This window comes from Motacilla alba, chromosome 3, assembly GCF_015832195.1.
Source record: "Motacilla alba alba isolate MOTALB_02 chromosome 3, Motacilla_alba_V1.0_pri, whole genome shotgun sequence".
Taxonomy (NCBI): Eukaryota; Metazoa; Chordata; class Aves; order Passeriformes; family Motacillidae; genus Motacilla; species Motacilla alba.
In genome coordinates this window covers 68724923-68744573 of record NC_052018.1, presented here as the reverse complement: position 1 = coordinate 68744573, position 19651 = coordinate 68724923, and the positions used below count along the sequence as shown (strand labels likewise).

The 19651-nt window shown below is 33.8% G+C and overlaps 1 protein-coding gene across 10 annotated transcripts in view; it reads left to right on the top strand.

Annotated features, from left to right (window-relative positions):
- The window catches only part of RYR2 (ryanodine receptor 2), a 382187-nt gene that overhangs the window by 322540 nt on the left and 39996 nt on the right, over positions 1 to 19651 (top strand). For 6 of the 10 annotated variants that reach the window (XM_038130398.1, XM_038130396.1, XM_038130400.1 and 3 more), the window contains 8 exons: positions 3072 to 3175; positions 3721 to 3772; positions 3914 to 3967; positions 5604 to 5627; positions 11613 to 11712; positions 12601 to 12680; positions 14595 to 14671; positions 16047 to 16120. In XM_038130398.1, coding sequence (XP_037986326.1) covers positions 3072 to 3175; positions 3721 to 3772; positions 3914 to 3967; positions 5604 to 5627; positions 11613 to 11712; positions 12601 to 12680; positions 14595 to 14671; positions 16047 to 16120 — 565 coding nt within the window. The remainder of the gene's footprint in view (positions 1 to 3071; positions 3176 to 3720; positions 3773 to 3913; positions 3968 to 5603; positions 5628 to 11612; positions 11713 to 12600; positions 12681 to 14594; positions 14672 to 16046; positions 16121 to 19651) is intronic. The other 4 variants (XM_038130404.1, XM_038130403.1, XM_038130402.1 and 1 more) reach the window with 1 other exon arrangement.

Here is a 19651-nt window from a genome sequence, read left to right as displayed (position 1 = left end):
AAGAAATGGCCCAGCGTGGTAATTTGGCCACATTGACATTAAAGATTATCTCCTTACTTCCATGATGAACCTATGTATCTGCTAAGTTTATTAATAACTCCTTACCAACCAGTAGCTTGAGTGAAAAACTTTCTCAGGGAGGTCAGAAACAGACTGGCCTGGTTTTTATATCATCCTTTATTTTAAAAAAAACCCCAAACTACAGGAATTCCCTTTTAATTCCTCAAGCATGTGGGTATATGTGTTTCCATTGCTCTCTTTGGGAGACATGTATTGCACCTTTCATTCAAAAGAGGGCACAAAACTCCATCTGCCTTTTAAATAAATTTGCATCACATTCTTGCTGCCTTAGAGTACTCACTTCCAGAAGGGTGAGGGTTTGTGTTTCAGATTTGTGGATCTGACACAGAATATTTTGTGGACATCATGAAAGATGTGGTTTTGTTGCTGGTGAAGTTTCCTCTTAGGAAAACTATACCCTGGTTTAGCAAGGAATTAAAAGTTTATTGAAATGTCAAGATGGAATCACAGCCCAGGCTAGGGTAGCAGAACTGATCTGGAAGGGGAGAAAGGGGGAGCCTTTGGCTCTCTGATGTATTCTTGGAGGGTTATCTGAAGTTTCTGGACTGTTCACATATTAAATAGGAAAACTAATTGGTCCAGGACCCAGAAGCTATAGGCAAGATCCCTGTCCTTTAACTCTCTGTAGTTAGTACACTACAATCTTTTATGCCATAGTGAGTTCTTTCTCAATACTGAGAACTTCGACCATTCTTTTCTCCTAAGTAAAAATTATTGAAAGAAACAAACACTTTCAAAGCTACTTAATTCCTGACTTTACCAGATCCTGGCAATTTATAGATTGGTGGTAAGAGCTTTTTTTGGGATTTGGGAATTGAGCATTTCCCTCACATAAAAGCAGAGAACTGAACTTACACTTGCAGTTTTGCTCCCTGAATCTTCTGTCCTTAAGTCTGTTATACAAAAGTGAGTCTTCTTCTTCCACTTGTGAAGTTAAAGGATAAAAGAATTCACTTGTGCTCTTTTTGAGGAGTTCAATTGTGCTGATTCTTAATTCTGATTCAACATATCAAGCCTCTGAGGAAACTAGATTTTTATGTTTGATGTTAGCATCATAAGGTATTCAATACTTTTTATTAATTGTAAAAATACTTTTGCTTAAATAAATAGATTATATGAACACAAGCTTATTTGATAGAATTGTTGATTTGTTCTATTGGTAGATGTTTGTGGAACTAATAAATTGTAAGAACAATATGTTTAATAGAAATTTAGATTCTATAAAATGATATTTCTAGAAGTCTTCAAGATTTAGAAATGGCAGCTAAAACTTACCCAACCTATTTGTTTTAGCCTCTTATTTTACATTCGGGTAAAGCATTTTGTTTTACATTTAAATAATTATAGGGCAAATGTCTCAAGACAATGAAAATTAAGCATCCTTATTTGCCAGAAATGTCAGAAAATCACTGATTCTAGTGTTCATGCTGTGCTTAATAATGAGTTCTACTTAACTCAGTCATTGGTGAATTTGATCCTCCATTTAATTTCAATAAATCTATGTAAACTAGTAACACAATAACACAAATTCTGCCCTTTTGTTTCATCAGTTTTCATAGCATTAAGGAGATATCCTGGTTGATAACATTATGAAGTACAGAATACTGCCAGTTAATTAAAGAGAAGGTCAGCATTCTAAATGAGATTGAAATAAAGAGCAGGGGAAGACATCCATAATTTTTCTGGTCTTGTTATAGATACTGCAAATATTATCACATACTGAAAAATGTGAAATGAACCTTGTATGGCCATCATAGAGTGGCATATGGAACAACAATTGTACATAGACAGGAAGGGAATTCTCAGCTGCAGCCAGTCATGTTTGGTACAGCTGCATGAGAAAGGGGGACTTCACAGACCCATAGAAATAGTAGTATTCATAGATATCTATAAGCATTCCCACAGGAATCTGTCTGGCATGCAAAATTTGTTTTCTTAATAGACAACAATCCATTTTCCTCATATCTCTGAAGTGGCCAACCCATCCTTATTGCTTAACAGATAACATATGGTGACATAATAATGTATTACTCGTGCTGTCCTATCAATGCATGGAATTCTTTTTATCTGTATTTTGGTGTATAGTGCTAGATGAAAACAAGGGTGAAGAGTGGGCATATTTTATACAACCATTTTTCTCTAAGCTACCAGATTCTTCATAGAAAAAAGTGTCTGGATGAAGCAATTTTGTTAATAACTTGGTAGGCAAAACTTGCTTTCTGAAATGTCCTTTGGCAAACAGTAAGAAGTCAGAGATTTGTCTAGATGCTTTTCAGAACACTGCTTTGGTTGTTGTCATTATAGTATTTAGGACTACATTTTCTTTCAAAGAAAGCCAACTAGTGCTGTCTAAAATGGAAAGAAAAATAACCACATGAAAAAAGAACCCTCTTTATGCATTTTTATATATTACTGAATCATATATAGTATTTTTTGTACATTATTGATTTGCCATCTCCTAAAATTCTTCATCCTGCCAACATTACTGTTGTTGGTAGATAGAGCTCCTTCTGTCTAAAACTGTTGGTAAGCTTCAGGTTTGGATATCTACTCCCTCAAAGCCTCTCAGAGTTTCTCAGTGAACATTATACCTAGCATAAACTTGAAACCGGATTCTCATTTTTATCTGATGAAGCTGGTTAACATAGCAACAGATAGTATAATAATAAATGATGGCATCTGGCTACCACTAGTTCTGGATAACAGAGTAAAAGATTGAAGTTATTTTCCTAATCTAGGGAAGAGGGTTGGTTTTTATGAGGAGAAGAAGTCCAAAGCTTTGCAAGTGGAATCATCTTTGTAAGTCTTCATGGTCATAAACACAATCGGGGTTCAGTTTTGTCATACTTTGCTTGGAAATTGCTTCCTTCTGGTTGTTCAAATCAAAATTACATATGTTAATATATAAATGTTTAGAAAATTGCACAAAGTAAAACACTTTTCACTATAGATAATTAAATATACTTTTAAATTATTTTTTTCTCCTAAAGAAACCTGGAGAGGAACCACCAGAAGAAGATGAAAGCCTTAAAAGAGTTGATCCTTTACATCAACTAATTCTGCTATTCAGTCGAACAGCCTTGACTGAAAAATGGTAGGGATGGTGTGAGAGACTACAGAGTGTATACAGATTTTCAGATTACTCCTGTATTTGAAGTCATATATGTCTCTTTCCAAGTGAGATTGCATAATCTAGGCCAAAATATGCATATGAACATATGGTGGATTTGAGTTACACTCAAACCTCTTTAGCTTGTGGTATGTAAAGAGATTTTAACATGACTTTTTCACAGCTATGGATGCTATGTTCAGGGCTCACTACTCCTCTGTCTTCTGTCTGTGTTCCCTATTGACAGTTACATTCTGAATATGAAATACATTCTAAGTATAATTAAAAATTAACTATATGCACTTTACTGGAAGGTGTTTATGAATTTCTGAGTACTCTGTTTATAGCTGGCTATACTTTTCTATTTGTATAAGTTAATAAAGTTTTCATTTTCCAAAAATACTTTAGTAATTATTTATGAGCATAGAAGTTATTTTAAAATATTGTTAAAATGTTTAAAAATATTTTGGCTCTTCATTTCTACTGTAATTAATCTTCTTCATTTTACCTTTCCTCTGTCTGTTAACCAGCAAACTGGAAGAAGATTTCCTGTATATGGCTTATGCTGACATTATGGCAAAGGTAACTTGTTTGATACCTATTGCTTATTTTGTGTTTTAATTAGGTTAGTGAAAAAGATCAAGAGAAATAATTCATTAAGTTTTATTCATTAAGTGTTAAATTGTGAGTTATCAGCAGTGTTTTCTTTCTACATGGTATCAGAGCTGCCATGATGAAGAAGATGATGATGGTGAAGAAGAAGTGAAGAGTTTTGAAGTAAGATTATACTTGTTTTGTTTTTCTTGTCATGTTAGACATTATTTCATAGCTTCCAGCTGACATTTATGTTTTTTGGTTCATGGCTTACTGCAGCTTATTATGCCAGTGAACTGCATGTCACAAGCTGGATTTTGCAGATATAAGTCCCCAGATTAATATTAGTGAAACAAAAACATGCACAGTATTGCATAATATAAGATTAAATAGAGAATAATTTAGTAGATCTTACATACTTATCTCATTTAACTTTAACTTTTTAGTTAGGTATTACAGATAACAACTTAGTCTAAAAGTCTGGTAATAACAAACTGTATCTTTTAAACTATTCTTCCCTACCATTAGTTTATATTTTTAAAATACTATAATACTACTTTTTGCAGTAGTTATTTACATTCAGTAATTCATTCTGTAATTCATAGAGTAGTTTTATGTTCACATATATGTTAGTGCTTCTTAATAAAATGTGAACTTCTGTTCATTGGTACTGCTAAGACTTTTTGCTTGTGTTGAGAATAGATCTATATTTATTGCTGTTTAGTGCTGAGTTTTTACTGATCATCACTGTTTAAGGATATACGCATGAGTTGATTACAAGTGTAAGAGTTGAGTCCTTGTCATGTGCTTGCTCTGGGATCTGTCTCTCTTATTCCATTAATAAAATGGAGTTCGCAAGAAATTTGTCTCCTCTGAGGGGAACTGAGGGAATTAGCTCTTTAATATTCTTAATATTTTAATGTGTTTTGGCATATTACAATTCTGACATTAAAAGGTGTCTCTTGTGTCTTTCAAATCAATTAGTATTTACATTTCATATCTCTACTAAAACACAGAAACATGAAACAAATACTTTTATTATTTCTTTAAAAATTTTAAACATACTGATTGATTTGCTGTAAAACTATCTGTGCTGTTCTGATTGTTGAGGAGTGGTTTGGGTCATTTTTACTTTTACTCCATTGTTTTATGGACATAGAATGTTCTGTATGTTTTCTGCATGATGCTACATGATAAAGCACTGAATTATTTAAGTACATATTTTCCCTATTTGACTGTATAAAGAAATCAGAAAGAATATCAATACTACATTCTTTTCAATCACTCAGAAGTCCAGTTGAGTTATAAGTACTATCCTCAAAATATAAAGTTTTGTTTCTTGGTAAATAGATCATTATGAACCCAAATTTAAGTGGGTTTTTCTGAATTTTTTTTCTTTTCCTCTGGGAATACATATATGACATACCACTGACAAAGATGATTCATTCCTATTGGGTCTTAGCAGTTAGCCTGTTCATGCTTGTTAGATATCAAAAGTCTCATGCTTATAGATCTAAAAGTTGTTGAATAGGAAGTCATTGAGGTATATGAAAAATCTATCAGCAAGAAATTTGTTAGTGCTCCTTACCTAAATTGTAATGGGTTCTTTGTTCAGCATTCAGTTTTTTGTCTTGAGAGAAGATCCTATTAATTTGTTTTTTATTATTTTTCCTGTCGCTGTGAAATTATGTTTAAATAATGTATTTATGTGTTCAAAAGACAGATTTGTGTATGTATTTGGTCAGTCACCTGCAGAAAAAAAAGTTTGGACTTCTTTTTCTTATTACTATTTCGCTTCTTGTCCTTGCCCTTCCTTAAGGTGACAGGATCACAACGCAGCAAGGTAAAACAAAAAAAATATGTGTGTATTTGTCTGGGTCTAATTTTGTGATTTTTCAGGCCCAACATCTTGGATAAGTTCAACTAAAGGGTCTTGAAATCATTTTTAACATTTCAGTTCCAGCATGACATCTCTACCAAACCCTTTTTGTGCGCAAGCTCTTTAAAGATTTCAGGAATTGTTTATGCAGAATATGCCATGTAAAATTGTGATACTGTTTTGGGGAAAACAGAGTGTTGTTTGGCTTGTTCATCTTGTTTTGCTGTTCATGCCTTTTGCATCAGTTATCTTTCTGGTTTTAACTTAACTTGAATTAGTAAAACAACTTATTTGGTGATTAAGGGGAAGTATTGAACTTTTCTTCTGTATCTTAGCAGAGACACATTTCTGATGTAGTGGTAGAATTCTGTTACCGATGTTTGTCACAGAGAGAGCATCAATCATAGGTTGTGTCTCGTTCAGATTCTTTGGAACTGATTCCTCAGCCTTCAACATTATAGTATTTGACAGAAACTCCTTAGATACTACTTACCTTAAATGATTCATAGTTCTTCTATGTTTTCTCTAAGAACATAAAGGCAATAGCTCTGAAACTTCAGTGTTAATTTTTTTATTGGCTCAGTTTCTTACTCAGCCTCTTGTGTGTCATCATGAAAGCCTCACCATTTGTTTCTGAAAGGTGTCCCATGGCTATGCAGCTGACTACTTGCCTGCTTCATGCAGGTCAAAGTCTCAGTTCCCACTTTTGACTCAGGCCACTTGCTGGTTGTACTGCAAGGCTGATATTCTGGGAACAAGGTATGGTGTGTGGAGTAGCTAGTTTTTGGTTCTGAGGTGGTTAAATACAGTTATTTGTGCTGTGGTTAATGACAGCTGGAGTAAGTAAAGATAACTTGCTTGAGATTTGAAATGCACAGATTTAGTTAATGGTCAGACTTCAGTCAGTAACTTCAAATTTCATTTCCTATGGCAATGTAGGGAAAAAATTGTAACTTTCTCCATGGAAAGGAGCAAGGGAATTTTGGGATTTTGTTTGCTAGCCTTCTATTAACATTCAGATCACAAACGAAAGAGGTTCTCCGGCATCCGTGGGGAGAGATGATGTATTTCAGGATCAACTTTACTCTTACTCCTCCAAAAATTTGCACAGGTCTGTTCCATCTTCATATGATAAAGCCATTATCCTGGAAGATCAATGTGCTCACAAAATTTATTTTAAAGGTATTGTAATTATTGTGAACAAAGTGCATATCAAAAAACCCCAAAGAAAATATGTAAGGAATCTAATAATATAATTTCTTCTTTTTTAATTCCAATAATTCAGCTATACAAGTACTACATATCTATCTCTCTGCTTACCTCATTAGCACTAAATCTTATATGCTCCATAGAAAATTTTTTCTTGCTGGCTGTGAAGTATTTTAAAAGGGAAAAAAGCACAAGAAATGACCCTTGCTTTCTTCTTACATGGCATTAAACAGTTGTGCAGATGTGCAATTGTACATACTAGATGTGTGTGTGCTTGTGTATGCGTTTGTGTGTTTCTTTCTGTCTGGTGATCCAACGTCAATGTTGAAGGCAGTTCTTTTATTCTATCCTGTGTATGCATGTGAAAAGTGTGACTGTTCAATTTGTTTGGGGATAAAAGTCTACTGCTCCTCTAGACTTTAAAAATGTGTGGTGTTTGAAGTCTTGGATCCTTTTGCAGTCAGAGCAATACAGATATTTGGGCAAGCTTAGAATGTGATGAAAATGCCAAAAGTGTTTTATTGACAGTTTTGTTTCTTATATCTCATGCAGTGTAGTCTGACTTTTGTACAATAAATTTGAATTGGGTAAATAGTGTGAACAAGAGGGACATTACAATAATGTTCTCTGTATGTTACTATGTTCCTATCAACATTTATCTGCTAGTATTTGCTTTGAGTTATTACAGATATCTTTGCCCCTTCCCCTTTGTCTCTAATTTAATTTTTTTTGTCTTATTGAACAGATGCTCAATTGACCCCCTTTGAAGTTGGTGTCACTGTCTCCTTTGATTCTATCTGATAAGAAATTCTTTTAAATCAAACTGTTTCACTAGATAAAGGCAAATAATTTTCTGCATTTGAGTCTCTCCTACAAATTAATATGCGCTAAACACATGTAGGATGGGAACTCAAAGAAGGAATCAAAATTTAGCTCATATTTTTCGACTCATTTGTATTAAATTGATTTAAATTGACTCTTCACAAAAAGAAAAGAAATGGAGGAAATAGAGCTTCCCATGTCAGTTCTTTTCATTCCTGTTACTGATAGCAACTTTTTTGGTAGACTTCTTTATTCACAAGTGTTTTGACAAAATGATACATTGTGCTGTCACTTACCTCAGACAAAAATTTTTGTGTTTCTTTACATACAAATAATGCAACCTCTAGCCCTTTGAAGATGGTTACCTGTATTTCTTACTGTCACAAATTCTGAATAAACCACCACATATTTACAATAAGTAACTGTTTATTCTGTGAATTAAGGTCAGACTCCATATTCAATTTATCAATTCTAAGAAAGTAAACATTCAAACAAGTATGTAAAAATGTATTTTTCATCAGTTTTTCCTGCATGTAATGGATTGCACAGAACCTAATACACGGTCCCTACACTACAGAATACATTATTTATTAATGGAATAGTTTGGGTTGGAAAGGACCTTTAGAGGTCCTTGAGTCCAAACCCCTCACAACAAGCAGTGATACTTCAATGATGAAGTCCAAAAGAGTGATTTAGGAAAATAAATTTTTTTATAGAGCAGAAACCAGCATATATTGAACTTAAAGGATTGAAGTATTTATAAAGATGTATATATAAAAAGGTACAGAAGTATTATGCATGAGTACTTGATATTTGAATTACATAGCTTATACTTATGCATGCCTGACATTGAAATGAACATATGTTTAGCCAGTGTTAGGTCCTGCCTAATAGGATTTGCTCTCTGGACTAAGCAGAAGCCTTGAAAAACTATGAAGACAATTCAAAGGGGAAGCATTCATCTTCTGAGATGATATATAATAATATAATAGCTGAGTTGAAAGCAATTTCTGATATTTACATCTTTTTTTCTTTTTTTAAACTTAATTTCATGATTTCATATTAAAAAAAAAAAAGAAAAAAAATGCTCTGTAAAAGTAGGATCTTATGCCAGCAATCTGTATTTTGGAGCTTAGTGGTGGCGGCAAACAAACCTCTCCATATGTCCGATCTCAAAGGTAGACTCCAAGAATCGGTCTCTGTATAAATTACAAGAAAATTTAAGAATTTCAGTGACACGCTTGTCAGTTAAAGCTTCTTTTTAGTTTTAACAGGTTCGTTGCCCACAAATTCAAACTAAAAATTGTGGTTTTGCCTGTTTTATTTGGCATATGATTGCTCATAATGATCTAAACCCCAAAAAAACCCAGAATGAAGTAGAAAATATTTGGGTTTCTACTTTCAAAGAGTATGATTCAAAAGTTTCCTTGGTTGGAAAAAGTCTATAATATGAGAACACATGTATGTACATTTATAAGTGGTCAACTTTTTCCTATATAAGTGGAAAACATCCAAGATTAAATAGATTTGTTCCTCATTGAGGATTGGGGTTTGGGATGTGTTTCTTTTGTTTTTTGGGTTTTGGTTGGGTTGGGTTTTTTTTGTTTGTTTGTTTTCATTTTGGTTTTTTTAAATTCTGTTCAATTATTTTATATGTTTCATTTAGTGAAGCATTTTTGCTATTGTTGTGATGGTTTGGTGAATGACAGAAAGCTCAAATCATTGGCTAATTACTTTGGTAGTTTCTTGACTTCAACTGGCAAGCAAGTGCTTGCAAAAAGCTGAAACTGGTATCACAGATAACAGTGTAAACAGTAAGCACATCTTAGAGAAATGGGGATAACCTTGTTAATTTAGTATACTTTGTAGGCAATGGGTGGCCCTCTTCATCTAAGAGCTGCCATCACATATATATTTATATATATGTATTGAGTTTGCAGGGAGAAAGCAACAGTGAAAATGCATTGTGAAGCTGAAGAAGGAACCATGATCTTTATGGGTTATCATCAAAGAATGGTTGCTTCTAATAGAAATGCTTCTGGTGTTTTTGTTGGTGGATTGGTTTGGTTTTTGTTTTCTTTTTTTTGGTCTGTTTTGTTACTAATATCCTAAACATCTTGATTTCCATGGGAAATGCCACTTTCCTCATGCTAAGCAGGTTGGCAATGCTTCTTTCTACTGTTCTTCTATTCTGCCATTGCAAGAAGTTAGTCTGTAGATTATGCAGATACATTCTCACTATAAGCCTTCTTATAAATCTTTGATATTCTTAGAAAAAATGTTGCATAATGAAAGTAATATAGGTGGTGTTAGGCATGTGAATAGTAAATTTTGTGATGAAAGAAAGATGAAAGGGTGTTGGGTCTAAAACTAAAAGTATCTAGAAATAGGAAATAGTTTTTAAGAAAAGAAAGGCTGATCAACTCGAGTGGCTTCTGAAGCAAATGAAAATATTTTATTGTAGCTGTACTGAACCTGTGATGTCATGGTTTTCTGGTGGTTTGTGTGTGTGGCGTGTGTTTGCGCGTGCGTGTATGTCTCTGTTTTGTTTTTGTTGAACTCCCAGGAAGAGGTTTAAACATGAAGGCAAAATTTTCAAACCCTAGCATGGCTAAATACCAAGCAACGCTGCCATTATTTTTTTCCTTTTTGTGCCTCCATCTAGATCTGTCACATAATTTAAAGCAAAAAGAAAGATACAATTTAACCACAGGAGAGCTAATAGTGTGAAAAAAAAAACCCTGATGAATTTTGTTTCCGCAGCACGATATTATCAAAGATTTAAGAAACAAATTTGCCAGCCTCGGCGAGAACTCTCTGGTAACAGCATAAATGTCTGTGTTGGTTTGCTTTTGAGTTAAAGGTTTCTTTTTCATTCATTTGAACATATTTCTCTTTTTTATCTCTTCTTTTTTAATTTATTACTCATATCCTCTATTTAGCAAGCCTTCATTTTTTAAACCTCTTCCATCTTCCAATGTATTTTTTCTGTAACTTGGATGGAAAGTTTATGGCAGCAAAGCTGTCATTCTGGCTACTTCTGCTGCAGCTGTTCCTGCTTCTAGGTCATACATGTTTTGGGCGTTGTGTTTTTGGACATGATACTAACTGATTGTGTCATGTTCCTTTTGAGTAAGCTTTTTACCACGCCATCTGATGGACTCACTGTCATAGGGCTCTATGCAACTTCCATTTTTGCAACTTATACTGCTTAGTCATCCTCAATTCTCCAGCAAACTTCAATTAACCTGATGAAAGTTGAAACTCTTCTGGAATTAACTGTGCCTTTATGTTTGCTCTTTATGCTCGTTATGTTTTCGGTAGTAGTTTAAATGACAAAAAAGAAACTTCACCATTGCTCAAGCAACGCCATGCAGTATTGTTTGTTGCCGCTAGAGAATACAAAATATAAAAGCACAGTGTATTCTATCAAATATTCTGTAAGTAGGGGGGCAATCTATCTTGTAATATAATATGTTTTGAAAAAAAATCTGAGATGTTTCTTTTACTTTGGTATTCAGCAACAACTTACAACTCAAGAGTCACATACTGAGCAGTATGAAGTTATGGTCACACTATAGAAGATTTATATTAAGAGTATGAACTGTTGCACAAAAACACAGCACAAAAGTGCAAGTTTGATACATGCAGTATATATAATGAACATGGGCTTTGAACTAACCTAATGATTCACAATTGAGATGACTCTTTCCAGATAAACTGCTAAAAGCATAATAAAGAAAATTACCAAGTGGAGATTATTACTTGAACCTGTTAATTATTTGTCCAATAGCATCGTATGTATTAAAATGGTACATGATGTTGCCATAGAGCCCATATACTAAGAGAAAACCAAGAACCTTTGGAGGATTGATAGTAACTCAAACCTCATGTTAAATGACCGGAATTTTTATTCAGGAAAAAGAAATGGAAAAGCAAAAACTTCTGTATCAACAAGCCAGACTGCATGATCGGGGTGCTGCTGAGATGGTTCTGCAGACAATCAGTGCAAGTAAAGGTAAGGTTTTGGTGTGTTGATTAAATTTTAAACCTTGTTTCTAATGAACTTTGAAGTGATTTTATTTCTTATTGGGAACAACATGCATATGTTTGGCTCTAAGATTCGCTTTCAAAATGAACTCGAAATCTCAAAATTTTTGACAGCTAATCCAGAAAAGTAAAATGAGTGATTTTCATGAGACTATTTTTTCTTTTGTAGTTATAATTAATTTTCCTAGTGCTAATTTTGAGGATGTGTGAATTACTTCATAGTTTTAGCAGCAATGAATGACAAAACGGCCCTTAAATTCTGGAATGTGTACAGTTCTGAAGTAGGTGTGGACTTAAGTTCTTTTGTTATTTCCCATTCTGCAAATATCTGCTTTATTGGTGTACTTTGATAGAACATTTCATAAGTTTAAATTATGCTTTTTTTCCCTTAGAAACCACTCATTCTAAGGTTTTATGCTTTCATTTTTTTCTTTTGTGAAAAAGAAAAAAATGTCTCCGCAATTGTGATGTTTTAAGAATTCCCAATTACAAATTTTGTTTACTCTTGTTAAATGCTTGGCTCACTGTCATTCTCTGAATAAACCAGAAAGAAACATCCAGATTTTCATGCAGAGGGGACATATTGTTAATTTTGAAAGCTAGCTTATCATTGTGAGCCTAACCTTAAATCAACTGTTGGATGCTCTAGTGATTGAAACATGATTTATATTCACTGAACATAAATCCTTCCTTATATTTTTGCTTCTTCTGTGTACTTTGTATGCATTACACTATGTCTGTAGGCACCCATGAAGAAATTAAGGAAAAATAGGTCTGTTTTACAATTTATTGAATGGATAAAATAATTAATAAAACATTATTTTTTATATGATCCAAAAATATATTTTTATTTAAGGTGAGATGGGGCCAATGGTTGCAGCAACCCTAAAGCTAGGAATTGCCATCCTAAATGGAGGAAATTCTACTGTTCAGCAGGTAAGGTGCTAGTTTCTTCTACCCTTTCTAGCCAATATAGGTCTTCATACTATGGTCATTATTGCTGTAGTACCACATTACGAAGTGTGACTGTTTGTCACACACTGTTTACCCTCTTACTCCTGTTTGCAGAACAAAATTGTATACAGAAGTACCTTATTTGATGGGTATTTCTTATTTGTTTACAAGGCTAAAATATTTGTTTTGCACTTCAGGTGAAAGGGGAAATTTTTTGTTATATCATTTACTTCGGTAGGAATTCTTTGGAAAGGAGGGCTTTCTTGGGAGATTCTTATTGTCCTGTAGCCTGTAGAGCAAAATTGCTGACCTCAGTCTTCACTAAAAATAATAATATACAACTTCAGAAGTCCTTAGCTTATGCAATGAGACTCTTGCTGATAAAAGCAGAGAAACTCCTGGATAATTAATCCATTGTAAGATGATTTGGTTCCCAGTGGAGAAGTCTGATATGTTAAAAGAATCCTGCACTGTTTTAGTGAAGAGGCTGATAATAGGGTATGTTCAGTGTTCTGTACCAGCTGAAGATTCCTATGTTGCGAAGTGTTTATACCTGCCATTACTAAATTATTGTAGTACAGTTTAAAGAATACATACTGGGAGCAATTAAGGTCCCAAGTGAAGCTGCTGAATACAACCAAAATAATGTTCTTTTCAGGAGCTGTCATTGCCAAGAATTGACATGAAAGACTACAAGTAGTGCAGAAATTATTTGCTTGAACCACTGTGAGTTCTTTGTGATGTCATGATATTAAATTAGGAAAATCATGACATTTGTAATCCTACAATTTATTTTTAAAAATCATTTGTTAAAGACTTAATGAATCAAAATGCAGGAAACAGTATTTTTACATTGATAGGAATGCTACTAATCTAAATAACATACTTACAACATAAAGGCATCAGTAGTACTGTTATAATTCTTGGTTTTTCAGTTGCCTCATTTATACATGTTTCTTCTGGTGTTATGCTCAACTTTCCAATTTTCCTTTAGGTCCTAAGGTCAGCTTTTTAGTCTTCCTTTGAAGAGTGGTATGGGTAGGGGGAGAGGAGAAAAGTTTTTTAAAATCATTATTATCATCCTCCTCTGGAGTTCTTTTCCTTGATTGGTATAATGTTGTTGACTGGGGTATTCTTTTTCTGTAATCTTGGGTCTACTTGAGTTTTCACTGATATGTGTTGCTGTCTGCCTATGTGCTGTCCATTTTGGAGGTTACTTATTATCCACTTCTCCTATTATTTTTGCAAAAGTAGTTTTGCTTCCCTCACAACATGAATTCTTGTAGCTTTCCTACTAAGATTGACCTTTAGCATTCTGGGTTTTCTTCAAAACGGAGAGCTCTGGTATCATCCTATATCTTTGCTCAACAACACATCGCATTCTAGAATCACAGTTCAGTCAATAAATTCTTGGTATTGCAATCTGTTTTCAGATAGTTATTACACATTATAATAAAAAGATTTAAAATATGCTCAAATTACTGCTAACAGACTATTGCAGCTAAAATAATTTAAAATAAACTGAGCTTAAGAAAAACCTTGTCTGGTGTTGAAACAATAGTGTCAACATAAAATTTTAGCTTAGTAGTAGCAAGATTGCATTTGTATTAAAATCTATATTCTTCTGGCTGTGTTGACTTTAGTTACTATCCTCATTTTTCCATGCTTTAGGAAGGCATAACTAAAATGTATGACCTTTTCTATAAAGTACATGAGCATTAAATGTTGGTTTTGGTTTTGATATCTGGATTTTTCTCTGCAAGGCTTTTAAGTATTAGAGATATTTCCAAACACCAACATTGCTAGCAGTATTGAATCCACATAGTCTTAAGTTACCTAGGTTATTACATAATAGGAATATTCATTCTCTGTGTAAATTACTTGTTTTTGCTGCAGAAAATGCTTGACTACCTCAAGGATAAAAAGGATGTGGGGTTCTTTCAGAGCCTTGCTGGTCTTATGCAGTCCTGTAGGTAAGAAAGTATCAACTTGAAAAATTTATTACATTGCATATTCCATGGGATTTATAGTTCTGGAATGATCCTTTACATAGTTCTTGCAAACAGCAAGAACTGGGGGTTTATAATGTGCTAGATTTGGGTTAAAGGACAGGATGGTGCTTGTGGTGTAAAAATCTTAGTGATATGGATCTGCCTTTGTAAGAAAGCTCTTTTCAAAAATATTTACAGAATTTGAGTCTACCTGAGATATGGCAGAAAACAACTCCAGAGTTAGGAGCATTTCTCAGAGACAAATCCTCAACTCTGGAGGCATCCAGTAATCCTGCAGAGTTCAGGTTAATGATCAATGTTAAGTAATCATAAAAGATTTTGGAAATCTTAGGTTTATTAGAATTATTCATAGGACTTCTTAGAAGTCAGGAAAAGATATGAAATATCTAATTTCATATTAAATTAATGAATTTTAATAAATTGAGGTGATACTATGAGGTGATACTTTTTTGTTAATTCGTGCTTATGATTATTATTAATTTCATATATAAATGTATGTGTTTAAATGTTTTATAGATAATTTCTAAAAATTAACCATATCAGTAAATGATGTATTAGTGAACATAAGACATAGGTCTAAAAGGGGTTCCTTGGATCAGGTGATTCAGTCTTCTTGTTATTTCCAGGGTATCACGTTATGTATTCTTTTTTCTTAACTATGTATTCTTTTTTCTTAATACTGTCTGTGACCAAGTTTAATTTGAAATCAGTGAGGTTTCTTGCCAGCAGAGGTTCTGTCTAGTTCTATGTTAATCTAACTTTTATAACCATTTTTGCTTATGAACAAAAGTTATCCCTGGTCATCTGACATGCAAAGCCCTGAAAGGCAGAACCTTGCTGGTTCACAAATGAAATATGTGCAGTATTGTCCCTCCTTGAATCTGGTTAGTTGAATACATATTCCCTTTTGGCAGCCTCAGTTTCAGGATGTGGAAGGAGAGAAACACTTAATGAAAGTAATAATGACAGTTTCTTAATGGACCTTGCTGCTTGGTATGAACTGGGGTATAATACAAAAGTAGTCAATAACTTGGCTTCCTTATAGCACCTAAAAATGAGTATGTATATCATAAATGCGTACATTTCCCTTTTTTTTTGGTCAGTCATACAGAGCTGAATTCTGTGATCACATTCAGGGCAAAAGCAGGTACAGGCTACTGAGCTGAGATTTGTAGTCTCGTAACAGACACACCTATCAAACCCCTGAGATGTATCTTTTTAATACTAGTATGCTTGTAAACTTCAATAAAATCACACATCCATTTTAACTTCCACAAAATTAAATATTGCATTTATTTAATTAATCACAGGACAAATGTAATTTTTCTCACCGCAGTGTTCTTGACCTAAATGCATTTGAACGTCAGAACAAAGCAGAAGGCCTTGGCATGGTGACTGAAGAGGGATCAGGTACTATTGATTCAACAGAAATTATTCATGACCTTTTTAAAGTTTTGCACAAGCAAGCTGAATTTGAAATAACCCAGGGGAGGTTTAAGTTAGGCATAAGGAACAGGTTCTTCACCCAGAGGGGGTTTGGGCACTGGAACGGGCTCTCTGGTGAAAGGGTCACAGCACCAGCCTGGCAGAGTTCAAGCAGTTTTTGTCTGGACATTGCTCTTAGGCATGTGGTGTGACTCTTGGGGTGTCCCATGTGGGGCTAGGATTTAGAATTTGAAGATGCTTATGGGTGTCTTCCAACTCAGGATAGTCAATGATTTCACAAACCCTGTAAATATGTATCTAGAGGCTAAAGCTAAAACAGGTTTCCTAAAAGTGATTTATATTTAATTGACATACTTAAGCAAGTCCTTGTCAACAGTAAGTCATTAGCATGTGTTGAGTTTTAGAATGGTCTCAGAGGACTCTTTGTCATCATTTTGAAGAAGTGAAGACATTACATGTAAAATTGAAAACGTATTCCAGTTATGAGCAGCAGTGTTTATGCACGTAAAACATTTCAGAAGTCCCCAACCAGTTTCAGCATAGAACAAAATTAAAAATTCCCACCTGATTTCTTGAGTTGAAAACCACACCAATTACTTAAGCCATAAATTAAATATAAGAGGTTGATGGAAATATATCTGCTCTGTGGAAAAAAGTCTGGGAAAAACTTTTTCTTCAAAATATTTTTTTTTTCTATTTGTCTTTGGGGAAATATTGCAAAATTTTCTCTCTACTTTTGACTTTGAACCAATTTGGCTTTCCACCCCTGGTGTTGTTACTTTACTGTCAATTTCTTTCTTCTGCTTCATAGTAAGTTCCACAACTCCTTTACTGTGATTATCTGAGTACATTAAGTTCATTCTTGCATGATTAATACAGCTACCAAAGCACATTTTCTTCCCTTATCTTCAGAATCTTTTACAGTGCATTTTTGTTTAAATCCTACAGTGACCTAACTTTTAACATGTTTTTTTTCTTAAAAGCAAGGTAAAAAAGCTTGACTGTATAATCCCTATTTCATTTGAGGGATCATAATTCATACCAGCAACACTGCCTATCTCATTGTCCCTTGTGCCTGTAGGTCTTTTATGCGGCCTGTTTCTTTAATACTCAACTGCTTAAATAATGATTTTTCATTAACTATTACATTTTGCCTGAATGACTTAAGGCCATTCAAAAATTCTGCTTCTCCAAAAATGCTCTCACAGTTTAAATTATAGATTAAATCTTTCTAGACTTATATGAGTGATAAAAAAGTGAACCCACATGGATAAAATTTGGTTACAAGATGGTAAATTGAGCGCTGGCACACCTATCTGGCATATAATTTTCAGCCATTACTCTCATGTTTTACTGAAGATTATTCTGCACAACCTTTTGTTCTTTTGGACAACATTTCTACTATTACATAACTAAACTTACTCATAATGTTGGATTCTGAAATGAACTTTCAAGATATTGGCTTATTATTCTTTTGACCTCTGCCTCTGTTTCTAGAAATGACTGTTTTTGCATGCAAATATAATTAAATCCTTAAATGCTGCATAATTGACTCTACTGATGTTAAGAGTATTTTTGTGCTTCCTCATTTGAAGGATTTTTTTCATTTTCTGTTTATTTGATGTTTCTCTTTTAGTACAGAACTAATTTTGGCAAAACCAATACTAACTATATGTTGTATTTACTATAACAAATTCTCACCTTTTTTTCTTTTTTCCTGTTTCTTTTTTCTTTGAACTAATTGTCCTGTCCTCCCTTCCTCAGTCATCACCCATGAGCGTGGTAATTATTAAAAATAACTGCCTATTCCTTATTTTCCCTGCTCTTAGTTTTGTGTCAGCATTGTACAGCTCCTGAATATCACTAGATTTTTTTCCTGTAATACTGCTAAACTAGTGTGATTTTTCTGTGAATATTACAATTTTTGATCCTAAAATTCTTGGTTTACACATCGAAACTTCCCATTTTGGTCTTCCTCTCTTTCTCAGGATTTGCACAGTGACTGACACGGTAGATGTAAGAGCAACAAGCTTTTTTATACTTTTCTTTCCTGTTCTTTTTTATTTGTTTTCATTTTAGTGAGCCCAATATTTGCAATGGATGACTGTTAAAAGGAGAAAAAAAAATATATACATACACAAAGCCTTGTGCTTTAGTCCTCCTGTAGCCTTTTTGTTGTGTATTGAATGTGGCTTTATTGCTGCACTGATTTGTGCAAGCACAGGAAATCAGTGGTGGATCCAGTGAGGATTTGAGGGTGGTTAGTGAGGAGAGGACTTGCCACTGGCTAGGTTATCTAATGCAGTCAGGAGTTGATACAAGAAAGGTGATGCATTGCTCATTTAGAGAAATCAGTGCTGTTTACAGGTGACTCTTCCTTATTCTGAAAGCTACTTGGTGTGTTATGGTTGCTATACCTCAAAATTTCCTTACTTCAAGTAAAGGAAGAGCATTGTAGGAGCAGTTGCCATGAGATGTTCATGTCGCCATGTGAAAAGAGAATTAAAAATACAAAATGAACATACCAGTCAACAGAAACAATGGACTCCAACACAGAAGATGTCTTTTCATCAGCCAAATGTTGAGGAGGAGGATGATCTGGTGTTTTATTTGTTTTCTCAGTGGAAATTTTCTATTTGGAAACTTAACAAAGTTCTATGCAGTGATTAGGATAATTTTTTTTTGTTTTCTTTGTTAGTGAGCAGTAGCAGTGTCAAGATACATTAATCACTGTGTCAATGATTTCTTGGCACAAATGATAATATTTGCAAATACCATATTTTCCTACATATTAATATCCAGCAACTGAAAATTCAAGCAAAAGAAAACCAAATCCAACCAAAAGATACTGTATTTTTCCCTTTCAAAGTTACATTGTTGTTGATAATATAGTAATAATAAATAGTAATTTTTTTTACATTATGAAGTTAATTGAAAAGTAGTTTATATAAGAGCTGTAGAGGCACTGGTATTAATACCTGATAGCATTAAGAAAGCCAAGCCAGTGTGTCTGTGGGGAAACTCCTGTAGTGAACAGTTTCAAAGTATCCTAGATTTTATGGGATATCTGAGCTCTTATGTCTGCAATCCTGTGAATAACCATCTGTAAATACTACAAAGGAAGTACCAAAGATGAGAAAGACTTTTGCACTTGTTTTTATTAGTTTTGATTTTTTGAGAAAGATGCTTAGTCTATGAATATTTAATTAATCCTCAATTAAAGATAATTTTATTGATTCCCAAGGAAATGATGGGATGTAAAATGTGCATTTTAGCCTGCTTTTCATTTCATCTGAATCGGCTGCAGAAGCACATTCATGAGTAATTGTCATTGACTTTGCAACCTACAAGCCCAAAACTATTATTCCCAAAGTCAAACTGTTGAAACTTATGGGAATAAAGTCAACCTTTCCTCATGTGCAGTTCTTGTTTCTGGTCCCATACCAACCTTAGCAATAGACAGCCCTTTACTGAGTCAACATGGATGTGAAATTT